Raw genomic sequence first — 21,500 nt, 5'->3', positions numbered from 1 at the left:
CCATTAAAGATAATAATCGTCACGGGCTACACGTTGTCTCTATCGAAGTCACACGTACAGTCTCGCGATGTGACTGCCTGGATTCCTAACCCCGAGGACTTCCCCCAGCACCTCCCACCACCCCTTCACCTGACCTGACCTGACACAGCTCACCGGCTCCCAAGTGCACTTTTGCTTCCTCCTCCTGCATTCAGTGTATTCTCCTGGCTCTCATTATTATTGGTAAAGGAAGTTAAATAAAATAAAAGGCAAAAGAAAGCAAACCCAGTCTGTCCATCTGTGTGTGTGTGTGTGTGTGTGTGTGTGTGTGTGTGTGTGTGCGCGCGCGTGCGTGCGCGTGCGTGTTTTAAAGATAATTCCCTTTAGATTTCACACATGCCCACCCCTTCTGGAACTCTGGTTTCGTATACAAGACAGGACAAGCAGAGATAACCTGGACATGTGCCCCCTGGGAAGAAAAGTGACTTTAAAAATCTCTGGTGCTTTATTAGGCTGGACCTTCCTTGCCTAAGATTCTAAACTCTGAGAGCCGTGATAAAACTCAGAAACTAGACCTCAGGCTCTGAACTCATAAAACTTTTCTCTGTGGGGTGGGGGTGTGTGTGTCCTTTTAAACAATTAGTACCATTCAGATTCTTAGAAGACTAAAATCAAACATTCTTCATGCATCTTCTCAGTTTTAAGAATCTCGGGGCCGTGCATCATACCTAGTGTATGACCCTGAGCGTTACAATCAAGGGCAAACTGTGATGTTTCCGTTTCTGTTATCCAGGAGCATCTGTAAATCCGGTGGAGGGCAGAGCACAGCCCGCCCGCGAGCCGCACCCCACGGCTCTGCCGGAAGAGGCCAGTGGGGCCAGACCCCGGCAGCAGGACCAGCAGGACCGGCAGCAGGCAGTCAGCAAGGGAGTAAGACAAAACCAGGAACTGAAAATTGGGGGGATCGAGGAAGAGGAAGTGAAAGGGCAAAAAGATGAAAAAGGAAAGGGATAGAGAGAACAAGGAAAGCAGGAGAAGAAACAGTCACCGTACCTCTAAATCCTAAGCACCCACTTTCTTTTTCACTCTGTGTCCCAAAGAGGGTGTGAAGGGGAAGGTGCCTGCAGTTTTCTGGGGAAACCCGCACGGGAGACTGGAGCCAGCACGCAGGGAGACATGCCAGGGTGCGGCGGGGGCAGCATAAACACAGGTGACACTACTGGGTGTGAGCAAGAAGGAAAGTATCTTTTACTCTTTACATAATATTTATACTTTTAAGTAAGGCGGGAAGCCCCATAAAAAAACCGGCAGCGCCCCCAAGCAGGGCCACTATTCTCATGCCGGCACCATCCGGTTCCCTGGCCCAGAGGCTCTCACTTTTTCTTGCCTCTAAAACGGCTTACTTGCCCCTAAAATTCTATTGGTTCCCTGAGCTCACTTCTGATTGGTTATTTCCTTCACTCCTGATTGGTTATTACTCTCACTTCTGATTGGCCCACTTCCCTAACTTCTGATTGATCCATTTGTAGTACTTCATTTGCATGGAGCTCACTCCTGATTGGTTATCTCTATCACTCCCGATTGGTCTATTTCTACAAAGCTTGTTCCTGGTTGGTCAACTTCTGTTATACTTTATTTGCATATGATGTTGCAAAGTGTAAAACTGGCAGCCTATAAAGGCCTGTGTAAACTTACAGACAGGGTCTGGAGCTTGTAACGTTAAATCTTCTAGGCCTGCTGGTGTAATTAACCTGAGTTCTCCAACTCTTTGCGTGCTGCTTGGTCTCTCACAGGGTTCCAGGTTGCTGTCACAACTGAGCTGTAACACATTTTTCCACAACATAAGAACTTTCACAAGACAGGCCCAATCTAGGTGAAATTAATTCCATAACCTTAAGAGTCTTAGCTTTTTTTTTTTTTTTTTTTTTTTTTTTTAACCTTCTGAGGGTCTCCCGATCACTATAAATAAGTTAGAGCCCACTCTAGGGGACCTGTCCACACGCACACCAAATGGAAATCTATCTGACCCTCAACTCCTGCTGAGGAACCACAAGGGGCCTCCTGGGAGGGCTGGAAAGTCAAACTGTCCCCACCGTCAGTTCACTTCTTAAACATTGTAGTCTTGGGGAGAAAAGCTCAAAATACACAGCTGCCATTGCTTAGTGGAGGAGAGGGCGTTCAAACAATTTCCCCATCAAAACCAAACCAAACCAAACCAAACCAACTCTCTGGGAATGTAATCATGTAATACCGACTTGGCAAAAATGTATGGTTGGCTATAGAACAAAAAGAACTATCTGAATCCGAACTATTGCCTCTTAATCCTTTAATTAGACTAAGTCCTTCAGAAGGAAGCACAGTTCAGTTACTGAAGGAAACCAGGAACGAACAGGGCCTGTGACAATCTGCACACGCACAGCACGTGATGTGTCCACACAGGTAGGAACAAACATGGTGAAGGACTCGGAGTCTAAAAAGTTTATTTACGAGAGCCATGATTTGGAACATTAAGTTCTGGGAAGACAATTTGGGGAGAACGTGGTGAGAGGGCAGGGCTCGGCAGTGGCCGGGCATGTCGAGGAACGTGCGCGGACTCCCCGGGAACCCGCTGACTCGGGGCCAGACCGGCGGCCCCGGCGGCGCCCCACAGCTGGGAAGCGGGAGGCCCTGGCTCAGAGAATTTACTTGGAACCTTTCTTCTTTTTCACTGATGTTTCATCTAACAGACCATCCACTGCTGCCTCGTCTTGTTTTTTTTTCTTTGCTTTCCTTTTTTTTGGCTTCGGGGGGAAGTCCTGGTCCTCGCGTGGCCTCGCACAGTCCTCTCCATCCTCAGCTGAAGCGTCCAAATTCTCGTCCCATCCAGGGCCTCCCAGCTGCCACTCCACTTGGTCTTGCTTCTTTTTTGCCTTAGGTTGGGTGTAATTTTCCACATCGTTATCTTTGGCCTCTTTCCTTCTCTTCTTTCCCCCCTTCCTTTCCGTCTGGGTCTCTGAGACAGCAAGCTCCGGAGCCGTGCCCTGCGGCCGGTTCCTTCGCTCCGCCATGCGCCTGGCAAAGTACTCCTGGATGGTGAAGGCACTGGTGGTCGTGGTGGAGGTGTCAACCTGCTCTGGGGCGGCGGGGCCGGAGTCATCCTGCAGTGCGGGAGAAGAGAAAACAGGTTAGGCGTCAGCTCATCACGGCTCACGGCACCCAGGGGCCCCCACCCGGAGCTCGCAGTCAGGCCGGGCTGAGCTGCAGTGCACGGACTCGGGGTGGGAGGCTGCACACACAGACGCTGACTTTGGAAGTCAGAGGGCGAGTCACCTGGATGAATTCTGAGTAAACAGCTCCTTAGCAACAATGTAATGAGTGTGATTAAGTTCCTAGAGTCTCCATCAGAATAAAAGGCCCTGAAACCCCAGAGCTTTGGGACTTTGTCAGTCACCCATTTCAGCTCATCATGATTACACAGGTTGTCCCGCACTGATCTGCAAACTCAGGTGCCACGTGTACATGTTAGCCCTTCCCACAACAGGAGCCCGATGCCAGCCTGGTGTGTCCCGGGCACCTTCTTTTACGTTCAGATGCAAAGCGGGCCCTCCAGCAACCACTCCAGGGAAGAAGGCACTGGGGTTGGAAGGGCACACGTCCCATCTCTTCCCAGAAGGACCAGGAGACCACGGGGACCTCTCCCCTTGGTTGGGATGGGAGACGGGAGCCTCCCTCTCTGGGACGACTCTGGTGTGAACTAGATCCTCATGTGTGTCCATCCTGTTTCCAAATGAGGAATTACTCACTTGTAGCAGCTGGGACTGAGTGTAGTTTACATTTTAACTTTACATAAATTCATTCAACTATAAGGCTTGAAAAGAGAAAAAAAGAATCCTAACTTAATAGCCTGGGATAAAAAATGCAATGCTGGTGTCACAGCATACGGGCTGAGGCTAGCCGGCAGTAGGTGATGAAAACGTGTGTGTGAACAAGGAACATGTTCAAACGGAAGAATACAGGACTATGCGTTAAGTCAGGTCAATGCCTGGAGTCTTCTGTCCAGAGTCTTCTGCAGCAACTGAGCCACTAAACAGCTGTGCTAAACTTCAGTTTTCCTAATTACTTGGTTCTTCCTTCAAATTCACTTATTCGCACAGGAAGAGACGGATAGTTGGACTCTTTCGTGGGGTGGGAAAAGTTTTCTGAATAAACCCTCTTCCAAATTAGGAGCCTACAAATTACTATGAATTTGGCAGGCAAAGCTCTGCTTGTCCAGCTAACTTTATTACAACACATATAAATGGACCACATATTTTCTTGTCACAGAGGCACTGAAAACCCAGCTCGGGGGAATCAGAATAGCATCCCGTCTGAAATTTTGGCCAAATCAATATCCTATCAATGGACAACTGGGCTTTGAATGGCTGTTGCCCCAGAGAGCTCTCACCAAAGGGAACCTTACCAAACAACATCACAACTCATCCAATCAGCACAACTTATCTTACTCAGGGCTAAAAACACAAAATCATACAGTGTTGAAATTTTCAAAAGGTAAAATGCAGAACATGTGGAATAAACCAACCAAGCTTTTTAAGTGTTATCTATCAACACTCAATTTTGGCAGGAATCCCATGAGATACTTTTGAGAAAAACTTTAAAATAGCTGCCATGGGAGACAAAAAACAAGGTCACTCTGTCTTTTTGTTCCTCAAATGTTGAAAAGAGCTGAAATTTTGCAGAGTGTAATGAAAAATCTTCTCAAGGCTCTCTTGATCCTGGCCAACCTCAGTCCAGTGGACAAGAAAGGTCTTGCCGCAAGGATGGCCCATTTACAGAACAAGGGTCTCAGGCAGCTTCACAGGAGTAAAGGAATTTGTCTTATGGGGGGAGGGTTGCACTTTTCCAGAATGTACCTGTGTCTCAGGAACTCAAATTCAAGTCATATCCTCTGGTTCATTACCTTGTTTACCTATTTATTACCTTCAGGATTCCTGCTTTTAACAGTTAAAATCACAGTAGCTAATTACTGGTATTAATCACACTTTTAATTATTAGAAAATCTAAGATGACTTTTGAGCCACTTGCTGAGTTTAGCAGGCCTTTCTCAACCCGGAAAGTAACCCTGCTTGTAATCAAGTCCTCTGGTGATAAGGACTGTGCTGATCACGGGCCACTGCACACTGAGCTCAGCAGGGCGTGGAGGCAAACAAGACAGCTGCCAGCGCCCAGTCCTGTTCGTCCCAGGGAAGGTGCTGGCAGCACAGTGGCTCGCTGGGCAGCCTCCCACACTCCAGGGATGCATCTGTTTGAAAAACCATGGAAACAAAGGACTCGGCTACAAATCTGATTCCTGTAGGAGCAAGGCCCAGAATCATATTTCATAAGCTCAAATTTTATGAATTTATAAATCATAAACCCAGGTTTACTACAGTGATTACAACCCCCGTTTCTATATTCTCAGCCATGAATATGAAAAATGTACACCTTCTCAGGAAAACTAACACATTTCATATCTGGTCTCTACTTCAAAGTGAACCGGTACTGAGAAACACACCACTTACTTTTTAGTATTTTGCCACCAGAGATAGATATTACTTTCTAAACAACAACAAAAAAAATCCCTCTATTATCTAGTTTGCAATTCATATAAATAAAAAATAGCCTGAAGCCAGGCTTGAGTTTGATAATTTGTCAAATTAGCATGTAAGTTAACTTGGCCAAGTATGAGTGTTTTAAAGCAGGTAGTAAAACCCAAGACCAGCCTCCCCAGGGAGAGACGTGGAAGACTCCCACCTGGACACCCCAGTACAGACAGCGACCCCTCGGCGTGGCAGGCAGTCCGCTCCCCCACGAACTCGCTTTGTCTGGGTTCTCTCAAGTGCTTCGTGACTGTATATATCATGTACCACGACTAGAGCCAGAGAATCTTAAGGCCCAAAGGTACCCTGGTGATTCTGAATTAGCAGCGGGATGGGGGAGGGGTGAGGAGTGGACGCAAAGGAAACCAGACCTCGCAGGGACAGATGGTTACGCTGTTGGCTACCATGTACCACAACCATCTCAGGTGTCTGAAGGTTACACGTCACCTTTTCTCACACGTCTACAGACGTGTCCTGTGCTTCTCTGAGGTCTTCTCTCTAGAGGCTTTGCCACGCAGTGAGCTGTCTGCTCAAGCTCTTCTGGGCTCACAGTCCTGTGTCATTCAGACTTAGACACTGAGATGGGTTAACAGTGAGATGCCCAGATAAACAGGATTCTCTGCATTATTCTCAGAAGAGCGTTGTTAGTAACTCCAGGGACAGGCAAGCAAAGCAGTTTGGACAGAGAACCTGGTGAGGCATTTGGGGCAGATGCACACAAACAAAACCTCACTCCCGACCCAGAGCGCACGGCCCAGGGATGCGCTTTCAAAGGCAAAGCTTTTGGCTCACTAGCCTCTGTCATATGTCACTGCTGATCTTAAGTGACAAGAGGATTGAAGCCTTTTGATTTCCACGTAAAGACACAGAGAGCAGGCTGCAAGAGTCATCCTTCGCCGAACTCTTCTCATTGAAAGAAAAAGCAGCTCAAGGAAAATGGATTTAACGACCGGGGTTGTCCGCTGTCATAGCTATTGCTTGCGATGAACCAACGCTCACCTCCTCGTCATCCGCTCGGGCTGGCTCAGTCCCTGAAAAGTTAAGGACGCCTGGCAAGTGAGTAGTTTGAAAGGGCGATTTGTGTCTGTTCTAGACTTTTCAGCAGGACAGTTTTGACAAACATAGATTATGACTTGACGTAGTCCTGGGAGGCAGAAATTACACCCATCCATTCTGGACAGCGAAGAATCCAGGTAAGAAGTCATTTCATGACTCGTCAAGAGGAAGGCGGTGCTGAGATGAAGGCAGTGCTGGACCGTGTGAGCAGGAAACGTTTCGCCAACAAAGGGGGTGGAATGTGCGGCTGCAGTCCCTCACCGCGTCCCCTCAGTGTTCTGGACCCTTCGCACGCAGTCATGTGCATCACTTTCTTAAAGATCAAGTGAATTTACAGACTTGGACAAGTGAACTGGACATCTCAGAGAAGATAAGGGGGAACTGGAAGGGACAGAATATCTTGCTTTTCCCTGGACAATGGTAGAGAAATACAAATAATGCCAAACTCTCATGGGAAGGGCAGTGCTAACAAAACTGTTCATTTCTTTTTTTTTCCACTTGCCTAGTCAGTTGCTCAAATTACCACTCATTAGGAAAAGCCAACACAAACATGTTTTAAAAGGATGGTTCTCTATGGCAACAACTTGTCTCAAGTAACTGACATCAGAGCTACTGACAAGAGTCCTAACAGCCTCTGGGGAAGGAGAGGGGAAAGGGGAAAGGGCAGGTTTCCTGCCTCCCTGGAAGGTCTGAAGGCTCAGAAAGTAGTGGTGACTCACGTGACAACATTCACACCGGCCCCTGCAAGATAAACGAGGCTCCTCCAGAGCGAGGAACGATCAATGTGACACACGTACCAGCTTCTCTGAATGAAGTCTAAAAATAATCCAGATTGACTATATTTTGTAATTCTAGGTCAACTGGTTCCGCTCCCTGCTCTCTGGGGGCAGGACAGACAGAAGTAGCTGACGGCTAGTACCTGCATCTCAACCAACAGAAGCGGAGGCTACAAAGGGTCTGTCTCTTCCATCTCGACTGCACTGATTTGAAAATGCTTAAGAATCATGACAACTCAAATTCAGACTCCTTCTTATTACAGAAAGCACAGCATCTTTTGAAGATTTTAGCGACCCCAGCATCCCGAAAACAAGGACTAGAGTACGAATAGTTATTTGGAATAATCAAGATTATTAAGAAGAGAAAGGTAAATTAGGTGAATGAAGTTACAGTCTTCTCCCTCGGTTCCTGTGGGCTACCTAAATTAATCGTTATACACTCTTTCTAACTGACCAGAAATTAAAGTAGCAAATAAATACATTTTAAAAATATTTTACTCATACTCTAGGAGTGAATTTGGTAGGGCAAAGCCATTCTACGTTTAAAGGATATTTAAGTTAGTAAGAGTAAATTAAGTAAAACCGTGAAATCATTGAGTCATGTAATAAAACTAAATTATTCAAAAATACATAAGATCTAGAAGAGGCTGAGGGCCAAAGACGTGGCCATCCAGTCCTTCCTGAACACCCCGCTGAGCGGGCAGAGCACACACTGTTTACTTGACCAGGGCTGGGACAGACAGGAGCTCCCATCCTGGGGGTGACAGAAGGTTAAAAAAAGAAAAAAAAGAAAAAAAAAAAAAAAGCCCTGGGGTAGAACTCATGTAAGTGTTTTTACAACAATAAAGTTTAAAAAAAAATACACTGGGAGAATTTATTTTTTAGAACAGACAGAAAATAAACAAGAAAAGCAGCTACAAAACAAGTCCATTTGACAAAACCGTTAACCAACTAAGCTGAGATCACAGCACCAAGGAGCTCATAAAAATAAACATTACTACTGCTACGAGAGGTGTACTCCTTCTCTTACACACTATTAACATATATATGTTTAAATATACACTCTCTTCTCTTAGCTTCATGCAAGCTATAATCATTTTATTTTATAAGCAAGAAAGATATTAGTGAAAAAGAGCAAGTAATAGTGCCACCCGACCTGCTCAGACTCCAAAAAGGTTCCTGAAAGCAAGACCTGCTTCATCCTCTGTGGAAATTCAATGCCCTGTATCACAGAGCTCCCCAAACCATCTGGGGTGAAGGGCTAATGTTTTCTCTTCTTAAAAACTGCAATCCATTGTGGGCCAAGATTTTTGTTAAAAAAAAAATTAAAAATTACTAGGAAAGTGAAATTTTAAAGACATATAAAACACAAGTTGCAACTTCTAAAACTCTGTATCACACTACTATAAAAGTGGCTAAATGCTTACTCTCGATTTCCATCCTTGTCACAGGTGGATCTGTGCACCATGCTTAGAGTGGCACTGGTATAAAATATTCGAAGGAAAGAAAGAAAGGTCCTGAATTCAGTGTAGTGACGTAGGTGCCAAAAAGTGTGACTCACATCTGAATGTGTGGTCTTGTTGGACCAGTCACCATACTTTCTGGGCTTCAAAGTGAATCACTTGCAAAACAAGGAAGGAGGGCTACTCGGTGACTTTTTTCAAACCTAGTTTTAGCAACTCATGTCTCTCTCCAAATGAAATCTTAAACGAGAGACCAGCGTGTCAGGGGAACTGTGGTTGGGGTGGGGTTGGGGGAACCCTAGACTCATGTCCTGACCCTCTTCTCCCCTGGGAAGGCCCCTGAGACATCTCTGATGAACTCTCCAGGCTCTTAGGAATACAGTTTGAAACACAACAGCTATGTACTTGAGGTCCATTACCATTCTAACATTCACTGTAGCCTAGATAACTTCACAGCACTCAGTAAGGGGAGACTAAGAAGCTTTCAAGAATAAAACCAAACCTTAACTGTTACATAATACGTACAATTCTTGAGGCATCAGTAACTTTTTGGAATTCCAACAATTGGCTGTGAGACTTGTCCAGGGACCAAAGTCTTCCAAAAATGGTAACAGAGTATCAAGCCTGATCTCTTCAGTACCGTGAAGCCTTAAGTTGCAGGCTGGGATCTCTCTGAAGACCCAGATGACTGAGGATGATGTCAAGGTTAGCTAACTCTTCCTGGTCTACATGGTGAGGCTCAGAAGACCCAGAGGGGAGATGGCAATGCCCAGACCCGCGACACCAATGTCCCCACCACGCTCACTGCAGGCCCTAGCGTGAGAAGCAAAGCATCACCCCATCAGCCACTAGCTGTGCTCTAGCCCAAAGGAAGCTCCCTCCTCACCCTGCTATCATGACATCACGGGCTGAAAATCTGGGGGAGGCTGTTATTTCTGCTTTCCTGGCAGGACAGAGGGGTCGAGGGAAAAATGAGCCAATTATTTCACTCTCCTCCTCCACCACTGGGCCATCTACCTGTCAGTCTCTTATTATCACAAAAGCTCTTAAAACCATTTGCTTGATCTGTCAACAAACAAAAAGCCAAAAATCTAATCCTCTCAGGCCAAACCTATGTCCTGGCAAAAGTCTAACCAAACAAAACAGCCCCCTGCCTTACACCTCTGGTTGTCTTGGTAGCCCTCCCCCTCAGCCCTCACTTCTTTTTCTTTCCTCTTCTTTTTCTTTTTTAAATAGTGCCTTATTACGAAGTTATGTGTGTTGATCTGGAAGACAACACACACATTTAGTGGTACTAAAACAACTTTCAAAAAAGCAGTGACCCACTTTCCCCTTTCTGGCTCTTACAGAAAATGCAGGCAGGCCCCCAAGCCCTGTTTGAAGTCCTTGCTGCCCGGAGCTGGTGGGTTTATGTCTCCCGTCCGAGGACAGGAAAAGGATGCACTCTCGGCACCGTGTGCTAGAGAGAGATAAGACCAGAGATTTCTGTCCTCGGCACCTTATCAGCCCTTCCTGCTACTTTCCAGAGCGGGACCGGCAATAAACGAACTAGCCTAAGGGGGGCTGGGCGTGCGAGCAGCCTGGGGATTGGAGGGAGTGCAGTAGGAAGGGGTGTGGGATGAAGAAAAGAGTGGAGGTTTTTAATATATCTTAAAATGGCTTGGCTCAAATAAAATTGCCTTAAAAAATAAACACATACATTTTACATCTCATTTTGCTAAAACTGCAGCACCAGGGATAGACGTTTTTATAAGGACTTCCTTTCCGTTGGGAGTGCACCACCACTTTCCTTGCTTTGAGCCCTGCCCCTGACTACTTTGTGCTACTGGCTCCTGGGCACGTAGCACAAGTCTGAACTGCCAGTCGATGTTCTGAGGGGGGCCTACAAGCCACAGGCTGCAGACAGAACGCTTTCCACAGGCTCAAGTGCCTCCATAGATTTAAACAACTAGTGTTTTCTGGGGCCAGGGCACATACTCACAACTCCATTTCCATGTTGCAGAGAAATAAGCAAGGCTTTAAACCCTCCTCAAACCTTGTTAAGCCTGGTGGTCCTGAATTTGAACAAGCAATGTGAGTGAGAACTCATAATGTACTTTACCATTAAAAAAAATTATAGCTCTGTTGATGTAACAAGGCCTAGTTGTAACAAAGATCAACCTAGTGGCAATGAGCAACCCTACTGCCCAGATTGCGGTCTCTAAATATCATTTACCACCCAAAGGAACCAGGGAGAAATGGATGACCCCAAATCAGGGGCAGCAAATGCACAAGGTGGGCCTAGAAAATCTTATACCGGCTAGGGAGGAGCGATCAAATACTACTCAGGGTCACATCAAAAGAATTTAGGAACCAACCTGAAGAGGTTCCCACTGGGCAGAGGAAAAATCTGATCATTAAGATGATAAATGCAACACACTGAAACATAACAGACATTCAATCCATAAATGATGGAGAAAAGGAAAACTCACTGGTCCCTTTCAGCGAATGTTAGAGAAGCTCTTCCATTTGAAAACTGGTAAATGAAGGAAATAAAATATTTATTATTCACTTATTACTGCCAGGTAATCAAACAGTAGATATGTGAAAAATTCTATTCTAAATTTCATTCTAAAAATGAGAGAGGAAAAGAAAGAGATAGGGGGAGGGAATCCACAGATTGAAAGAAATTTAAAAAGATGTATCAATCGTTATGTTTGGATCCTGATTCAAAGAAACTGTAAAGAAAACTAAAATTGATGACTATGAACATTGAAACTCTGAACACTTACTGATGATGTTATACAATTATTACCAATTTTTATAGAGCATGATAACGGTCTTAGAGTTAAACGTTTTTAAAAAGTCCTTTAACTTTAAGAGATACATATTGAAGCACTGGAGTATTCAGTTCAGGTGAAATGTTATGATTTCTGGGATTTATTTAAAGTAACACAGAGGGGAGAGGGGTGTGGGGTGCTCACCCCTCTCTATCCACCTTTACAGTCTGGCCCGACCAGTAGGCTTGTCACCCCCAAAGCCCCATAGCTTTTTCAAGGATCTGTGTCTCTGTGGGTGTGGTTTTCTTTTTGTCTTGCAAGGCCTTGCAACCTGGTCAACTGCTACTCCTTTAAGACACCACACCTATGCTACCTTCTTTAATCTCCGCAAGCTGACTCCGTCTCATCTCATCATTTGTGTCCCCAGACCTCTGACACAGCACTCCAAGGCCTTTGCACCAGCAGACTGTGTACATCTCTGACTTCCCAGCTAGACTGTAAACAGGAGTTGTATCTTACTCATTTAATCATCTGTCATGTAACAATGCTATTGATGGCAAGGAAAAAACATCTGAATTAAGTAGAAAAAAGGGTCTGGATCAGGGGAACTAGAAAGCAAGAAAGCAATTAAAATAATATTACTTACAAAAAGAAAGCTGAAACAGAGAGTACACCACAGGGGGTCGTGACCAAGCCTCTAGCCTGCAGATGTAACCCCGCCACAGCACAGCCCAAACCGCTGGGTCCAGGCTGAGCCCACGTGACCAGAAGGCAGGCTCTGCTTAAGAAGGTGCCTGCACCTGACAGTTCCAGATCCTTACAAGGATCCCTAAAAAGGAGTCCAAAATAACCTGGGACCAATGATGACAACATGTCACGCCCTGTGATTTATCCAATTCTGAGTAGCTGGGGTCCATTAAAAAACAAAATAATGTGAATGCCATGCTTTTGCTTCCCTAATAATGTATGCATCATCGTGACAGGGAGGAGGGGATGGGATAAGCATACGGATGATAATCTAAAATTAGATGATTTAACTAAATGAATAATGCCACTGTTTAAAAACATCATACATTTCTAACAAGATTTTCTTAGGGTCACAAAGTAAGCAGGTAAATAATTTCCAATTTGAAACTTTAACAATTTTGGAATCAGAATTAGGTAAATATCTAAAGCTGACACTTTACAGGTCTCAGTGGTACACAGAAATATATTAACTCTCATGACTTCCAGAGTCTACTCAACAATTTCCCATAAAAGCTACCTATGTTTTACAAAGGTACTGACATGAATGTTCAGGTTGTACTTAGGGAAAGCAGCTTCCCCTTCTTCTGCCTGAGGAACAGAAACCTGTCAAATCTAGGCTCCTGAAATCAAGACACACAAAAAAAGTTTAAGCACTCGTTAAAAGCTATTTAAAGTTCAGGCTCACAAAATGCTTCAAAACCAGTCAAGTAAAACTGAGACCCGCCATGTGATTTTAAGAACTGGAATGAGAGTTACAAAAGGAGTCCTGGAAACAACCTGTCAGGGGACCCAAGTGACTACAGGCTGGCTGTCTTTACTGCTACTGTGTTGCTTAAAACAACTCCTTTTGATGCAGAAAAGACAAACGTGTCAAAGGACAACAGGATAAAAACAAAACCCAGACACTTGGCCTCGTGCTGTTTGCAGAGACTAGTGCTGTTTGAAGAAATACAACTCTGAGTGGACTTCCCAGAGGCTCACTGGGCTGCAGATAAGAAGTAACAGAATCTTGACAAACAGAGAGACCTACCAGCTCTCTGCCTCCTAATAGACACTGAGCACTTTTAATTTAAATCTTATGGGAGAAAAAAATTATTTGGAAAATTCCCATAAAGTTTTAGGTTAAAGTTGAGTTTTAAACAGAATTTTTTGGCTGTTATCAAGTGGTTCCAATGGAATTACTTAGGACGACAATTTAACACCTGATAAGCGTCAAGAAACACGTTAAACTACAGAAATAAACTAATACGTTTATATATTATATAATATTATATATGTAGTATATATGTAAATATACTACAAGAAATGTCTTCAATTTAGAGCTACTAGTAAAATTCTACCAATTTAGGGCTGGGTTTAAGTTTCTTCTCACATTATCTCTACGACCTAGCAAATTAACATATCAGAATCCTCCTTAACACTTCACTTTAGAACCAAAGTCTACAAAAGCCAAGATTCTTAAACTCCATCCAACAGGGTTTCAGTGATAAATTATCTAAATGACTTAATTATAAAATAGTTCAAATTACAAAGAACTCCTAAGGCTAAGAGAAATACTTACTTAAATTTCTTCAAAGAACTGCTTTCAGGCAGCTTCAGTTTAATAATGCTCACTTCATAAACACTTGCTGTACTAATTACAGTCAGTCCTTATCCAAGCAACCCCACTGGGACAGTTTAAATGATAAGCTGGGACTGAGGCTGTTTTCTCCCCCGTGGAACAAAGGTTCTAAAACCCTAAACATAAGTAAGAAATGAAAGAAAATCTTAAATGCAAATACTTTTTACGACACTGAACAAGCCAGTGTTGAAAGGCCTATTGTTAAGTACCCCATCTATGAACGTATGCTACTGTACACGTGTGTCTACATCTCTTTCTACACGTGGTACCCACTCCCCACGCGAGGATGGAGTAATGCACACTATAAAGGAACCCAACAATGTACTGTGAACAGCTCTTTCCTCCTTTGCTAGACAAGTGTTTAGATTTGTTGCCAGGGAAATCAAATTATGGGGGTAGAATTAGTTACCTAAAAAGATTCTGGGCTGGGTAGAGCACTAGGAGATTAAGGGACTTGATACTGCTAACACAGCAGAGCCAGGACATGGTGCGTAGCAAGAGGAGGCGTCCATTCATCACTGAAGGCGCACAGAGTCCACGGGACAGGAAATGTTCACACTGCACTGAGGTAAAGTTACTCCCCAGGTCAGCTTTTCCGTTTACAGAAATAGAAACCTCCCCACATCTAGGTTACTAAAATCAAGAGGTAAAGCAAGCTGAAGCACTTGTTAGAAAGCTGTTTGGAGTTCCTGGTACTAGTCATTTTTTCACATTTTCATTAATGCAAAATGCCTTGTAATGCTGTAGAATTATCCTTCATCATTTGTTTGTTTCCTCGTCAATGTATTGGAAGAGTCATTGCAAGTAATTAGCCAGCTGAGTTTTCTGATGGCCAGAGAAATGATGGCTTGCTGCCGCTCAGGCAGGACCCTTTTGGCTCTATTTCCCGAAAATTAAAATGAACTCCAGCAGCAAATACTGTGCTGTGTCCCAAGGTCCGCCCTGCAGGACTGAAGGGTTTGCTCCTGGTCAGTCCTCTCTGGGAGCAGCCACCTGGTCTGAGGGCACACTCCCGCTCCGCAGGGGCAGGGGCTTGGCCCCAGGAATTGGTCCATGCAGGGCCACGAAGGCCCTGGGGCGATTCTGAAGAGGTCGCCACGGAGTCAGCTGAGGACATTTGGCTACATCATAGCAGCCTACTTCCCCCCTCAACCCCGCCAGTCCTGCTTCCCCTTCCCCGAGGCCTCTCCCAGGTATCACTGCAGACAGCGCCTCCCCTACACTCCCTTCACACTAACAGATGTCCGTTTTAGGGTCTGCACCCTGGGGGAGCCAACCTGCACAGCGCGTGCCCAGTCACCTTCATGGTCCCCACAGCTCCAAGCCCCACTGCCGTCCTTAGCAGCTCAGCACCTGCCAGTGTGCTCATTCTCCTGTTTTGAGCATTTTTAAGATCCTCCTAAGTAGTCTCCCTGGTCTGAGTGAATTATCTCATAAGACAACAATTATTGTGTGTGTGTGTGTGTGCGTGCGTGCATGTGTGTAAGAGAGAGAAAGGGGGCGACGTGTGTGGTCTTGGTTACAAAACTGCACAGATTTCAGCAGTTTACCTCTTACCTGACGTTCCCTACAAGCTTATTGTTTTTTAACGTGGAATTCTACAAAATGCAATGTTTTTCATGAACACATATATTGTGTTATAACAGAAATGCCTATATTTGACATTTTATTTTATGGTATTTATTATTTGACATTAGTACTCTGGAAGAGTTTACAATATTAACTACTGTTTTTCAGAGTATATTGTGAGTTACTCGAAGGCAGGGACCATTTAGGTGGTAAAGAGCCATGCAACTGAATGACTGGGACATGGTGCTGTAGCCAGAAATTGACACACTGTAACTGACTATACTTCAATTGAAAAAGAAAAAAAGATAAAAAGGGGTCCATCCCAGCAGGGATGGAATTTATGTTATAAAAGGATTCACTGCAGGGTTTAAAAAGTGACTGTATCAAATGTATTAAAGAACGTATGAAGACGAAATCAACAAAAGCCAGAATATAGAAAATTCTACAAGACAAGTAACAAGGTTTCTTCAACAATAAATTTCAAGGAAAAAAAAGAGAAGAAATTGGAATCCATAGGTTATAAGAGTCTAAAAGACATTATCAACTAATTGCAATATGCAAACCTTGTTAGGATCCTGATTCAAATGTACAAACTACAAAATATGAAGCAACTGGGGAAATCTGAATATTGACTGGGTTTGATGACATTAAAGAACTGTGGTTCAATTTTAGGTGTTATAATTGCACTGTGATGGTGTGTTCAAGAGCCCTTATCTCGCAGAGACATATGATGAAATGCTAAAATAAGATAATAAGATAAAGTGGCATGATGTCTAGGAACAGTTTCAATAATTGGAGAGCAAGTGGGTGGAGAATAGCCGGCACAGTACCGGCCACGGCACTGACCACTGCCGAGCTGGGAGCGGGGAGGTGGGGACTCCTGTTCTTCTACTTTTCTTACACTTTAAGTTTTCCATAATAAAATGATTTCAAAGCAAATGCACGTCTGCCAGTACATTAGCAGAACTGTTCCTGGAGTGCAGTAAGCGACCGACGGCATCTCTGCGTAAGTGAAGTGACCACTAAGTGGCCTAACGAAGCTGGCAGTCCCACTATCCTCAGAGAAGTCCCCTCGGGCTCCCACAGGAGACGCGAGGCAGAGGGGAACCCGACCGAAGCAGAAAGGTAATCCCATCTGTGCGCTGCACTGACTCAGACGGGAACACAGAAGCCAGGAGCGCGGTGTGTTTCCCATATGAGATCATGGATTGGCCACCAGCAGCCACTACTAATGTTAGAACAGGGTTTTTCCCTGAAAGAGTCACAATTCCTCTCGCTGGCAAAACAGGAACTGATCCTAACAGGAATATTATGTAATACCAGGGAACTGAGGAGGCCGGGAAAAGCAGGATGCGGGGTAGAGAAGAGCACAGGATGAAGGTGGAGGCGGGGAGTGGAAACTGCTCATGGGCCCATTAAAGGGGCCAAGCCCAGGACAGCTGCCTGCGAGCCTCCCTCTTCCAGCCGGCTCCCTCTCTCCCTCCATCACAGGCAACGTTGAGGCCATCAGAACCTGACAAGAGAGTGGAAAGGCTGAACTTCTCAAGAGGTTCAGGTAAAGAGAACAGCAGGCCGACGAGGGGGAGGCAGGTGGACGAGCTCCCTTCCACTGCAAAGGCAGCGGTGGTCAAGCCAGGTGCCTTCAGGGCGGCTGCCAGGAAACCCGGGCCCAGGAGCGGCTCTCTTCTCAGGCTTAGTGGCAGAATTGAAAATGCAAGAGACGAAATGAGTGAGTTTTTAAAAAGTGACACCACAGTATGTACAGCGTGGTCCGCTTCTGAGACAGCCAGGCAGTGGCAGACCCCGTTCCCAGCACACGCACACGCACACGCACACGCCTCCACACGCCACAGTTTCCACTATGGATAGCTCTGTGTTTGGATCCTGGCTTTTTTCCTTCTTAATACATATCTGTAGGCAATAATTATTCTACAGTGAATATTTACTGCTCTTATAATAAAAAAATCACATGACATTTACACACAAACAAAAAAATCCACAAGCTCACAGCACAGCACTTTCCCCCAGGATGATCACACTTAGGGCAGACTGCTGTGGTCCCCAGTGGCAGGTGCTGGCCCTCGACTCTGAGCTCATCACAGGAGGCGGCATTTTCTGAGTTCCCTTGGCCCCTCGCCCCCTACTCCTCCTCTCACCTCTTCCACTTCCGTTTGGTCCTGACACCTCTCTCCAGGTTCCTCCCTGCCCTGCAGCTTGTGTCTGCGGGGACCCACGGGGGAAACAGGAGAAAGCAGCCAAATGAGAAGGAAGGAGGCTTATCAGGAAGACACGGCTCAGGGGAAGAAAGGCTCCAGCACAGGTGGATGGTCCATGAAAAACAGCAACAGGTGAGCTGTGAAAAAACCAATCAGCAATAGCAATGAAATGAGAGGCGAGTGGACAGTCAGTGGGAGCAAAGTTAAAAGGCGTGAGTGCAGGGAAGGCCCAGGACAACACACACACACATTTGTGTGCTAATGTTTCACTGCTGACCCCATCAGTGCCCACAGACTTTCTCCCCCCGCAGCATGCCCCATCCCGGGGAGCCACACTGCCGTGTACTCACGCAGCTGCCCAGGCTGAGTCAGAGCCTCAGTTCCGCCACGTTTGGTCGGACCCCAAGTCCTGGGGCATTCACCCCCACCCCCCCAATATCACTCAAACCTGTTCCTTTCTCTCCAGCTCTCTGCCACAACCAGCGCCCTGGCTTCCCATGCCTCTCTGGAGCAAGAGCCCTTTAACTGAACTCCTATTTAGTCTCACACACCACCTCCTCCCCCGCCTTCATTCTTTTTGTTTTTGTTTGGGTGGGGGAAGGTAATTAGGTTTATTTATTTTTGGAGGAGATACTGGGGATGGAACCCAGGACCTTATGCATGCTAAGCATGCGCTCTACCACTTGAGCTATACCCTCCCCCCTCACAGTCTTCTTCCCAGTTGTGTTCCCTGGGCTGTGCTCTCAGTGCACCCACTCCTCCAACCCTCGCAGCATCTGCTGAGTGCCTTCTACACGCCAGTGCTTTGCTAGGGGTGGAGATCTGCCTTAAGGAGCTTCTAGAAGCACAAGCTTGAGTAGTTCCCGCCCCAAATCTGTATCCACTAGTGTTTGCATTCCCTAAGCTATTTAATGAGCATATCATCTATATAATCCTCTATTATCTGGTCTATAAAAAATTTCAAACCAAATTATTCTTTATGGCACAAGAGTTTTCTGAGCCAAGAGTTATGTTCCTGAGCTTGGTTTGCTCAAATGTCTTGACTCAGACAATTATCTTCCCACTCAAAAGCTTCTAAAGGGCCAATGCTAAAGGAAGGACACAGGTCCAGTGGAATACAGGCACTCGTTTTAATTTTTACTACAAAAGGTTATTAACTTCAATAACCAAACAAAAAGTGAAAAATAAAATAATGAGTTTACAAGCCACCTGGCCTCAGGGATCTCTGTCAAGGCAGCAACATGAATACAGTTGATTAATGTTATTATAACAAATCATGGTAACATGAGTCGCTTAAGAGCATTTTAGTGTATTCCTTATTACATGTGATTTAACTTGAGATGAACTTAAAACAAATATTATTGCAATGAGCATCCATTAACAGATTCAAACAAGAAGCAAAATAATTCAAAGAGGGGTGTGTGAAAGCTGTGCTGCCCAGCCCAGCCCAGCCCAGCCTTTACATGAGAAAACTACATTCAAAGATTTGGGAATATGAACAAATGTAAATTTGAACAAATGTAAACCGTTAAAAAATGGATTTGCTCACTGCTTGCAGTGGTTTGTCATTAACATAATAAGCCTCTTCACTGATTTTTCTCTTCAAAAACGAGAAAGCCATGGAAAGGCAATGGAGGGGTATTTGTAGGAACGGACTCCTAAGAACCAAAGTTATCAATGCTCACTAACTGGCAACTTGTCGCCAGTTAAAATTTGTAACTATTAATATATTTTAAAAATATAGATTCTGTAAACATTCACACAAACATCTTTAACCGAGAAGAAAAGGGAACTTTGCTTTCTCACCAGAAGCAACTCTATCATACATCTGCCTAAAGCAGAAGCAGCATCACAGAGTAACAAGCCTCGAATCGTTTGCCTATTATTACTTTTAAATGAGTGAGAAAATAATACATGCCTTCAGATTAGACTTTCAGGATTTGAAACTAAAGGCTGAGTGCACCAATATTTTTAAGATGGAATTTTTGTGTGTGTGACAAGAACAAAAAGCGCTCTAAATTCTTCCCAAGAAGAGAAAGACCATCTATTTACTGTATTTATTCAGGGCAAGCTCCTTTGTCCATGTCAGAATGGGAAACTGAACATAAAAGAAACTGAGCTAAAGCAGGTGGAAGTTAGAAAAGACACATCACACATTTCCAAATATTTAAAGAAGGTCGATGTTACACCCACCTAGAAAGTGGGTATTTAGAGGGGAGGGTATAGATGGGTCAGTGGTAGAGTGTGTGCTTAGCATGCTCAAGGTCCTGGGTTCAATCCCCAGTACCTCCATCAAAATAAATAAGTAATTTTTTTTTTAAGTTAGTATTTAAAGAATGAGAAAATTCAAAAGTTTCTTGACTTTGTAAGTGAAAAATTCTAAGATTAATTCACTCAAAAACAACAACAAAAAACCACTTGGGCTGGGTGGAAGTGCTAATATCAAAGTAAGGAAAATCACCAGACCTCCACGGCTAAGGGTCATCAAACCTCCACCTCAGCCAAGTAAGTTCGCAGAACTTCTCTTACCTGGCTGCAAGGGATGTGGCTCGCCCCCAGGCTGTCTTTCTTACCTGCTATAATCAATGAAGCAGAAAGGATCCTTTCTAAAGGTACCAACAAAAATGTTCAACAATTACTGTCACCTTAAGTAAAAGTCTTTACCTTATAACGGCATGACATATTTTATAGTTACTACTTATAAGAAAAAAACCCAAGACTCTCAAAGCATACTATATTACTTAAGTAGGTAAAGTTACAATTAAAGTCATCTCACATTTTTTAAAAATTAAAATCTACCATCGGGAATTCCAAATACTATGACAGTCACCAAACAACAACAACAACACACTCTTATCCACAAGTATCACTTGATCTTTCTCACGTGCCTAAGCATCCTTGCCTTTCAACTGAACACAGAATTTGTCTGGGTAAATAAAATGAAGTGACCCTTTTAACTGCCTGGTGTGGTTTAAGAAAAACTATTATCCTCACAGAAGAAAGGTAAGGTATTTCATAAAGGGAATTAGTTGACAGCTCTGGATGCCCCGTGGTGAAAGAGTTCAGATATGGAGGAACGGTGGGCTCAGACGGGAATGAGACAGAAAATTTCTAGGGCTGCAGATAATGACGGTGAGAAAGGCACACCCAATCACCACTGAAGGCATGAAGCAGACTGTTCGCTCCGATATGACAGGCTTCTGTGGAACTGTGTGCAAAACCACAGTCCCCGGCAGCCCGGGGAGGAGAGCTCCCACCTGAAGTCAAAGGCCCCCGGCAGGTGAGGGGCACAGGTGTCCCCTGGGCCAAGTGGAGCTCACGGGGAGTTTTGATCTGGTTAATTTCAACCAGAGTGGAGATAATCTGTAAGAATCTGATGGGTCAGAACTTTTCTACCTTGTATTCCAGCCTCCTTCCTGTACTCACTTGGCCATCAGATCACATTCCAGAGGATAGAAGGGGAAAAGAAATGACAATAATTCTCTATTATATTGAAGACCCAGCTAGTGAGGCATGCTTTCTGTACTGCTGTTTTATTTGTTTAGTTTTATTCTGGTAATGTATTTTCCTTAAAGCATAAAATGTTTAGGACATAGGAAGTCCCAGAAAACTAACTTGTTAACTTCAGAGAGATTATACAAATCTGTTACTCTACCTACATTTTCTTATGGGTAATTTCTTCTCTTAGTGACCTACAGC

The 21,500-nt window shown here is 44.6% G+C and overlaps 1 protein-coding gene across 1 annotated transcript in view; it reads right to left on the bottom strand.

Moving 5' to 3' along the window:
- Positions 1 to 2,442: 2,442 nt before the first annotated feature.
- The window catches only part of PINX1 (PIN2 (TERF1) interacting telomerase inhibitor 1), a 64,378-nt gene continuing 45,320 nt past the window's right edge, over positions 2,443 to 21,500 (bottom strand). Inside the window, exon 7 of the mRNA XM_010967830.3 lies at positions 2,443 to 3,116. Within this exon, the coding sequence (XP_010966132.1) occupies positions 2,661 to 3,116 (456 nt within the window). The 3' untranslated portion in view covers positions 2,443 to 2,660. The remainder of the gene's footprint in view (positions 3,117 to 21,500) is intronic.

The sequence above is a fragment of the Camelus bactrianus genome, chromosome 31 (assembly GCF_048773025.1).
Source record: "Camelus bactrianus isolate YW-2024 breed Bactrian camel chromosome 31, ASM4877302v1, whole genome shotgun sequence".
Classification (NCBI taxonomy): Eukaryota; Metazoa; Chordata; class Mammalia; order Artiodactyla; family Camelidae; genus Camelus; species Camelus bactrianus.
The sequence above is the reverse complement of the archived record's forward strand: the minus strand, read 5'-3'. Positions and strand labels throughout refer to the sequence as shown.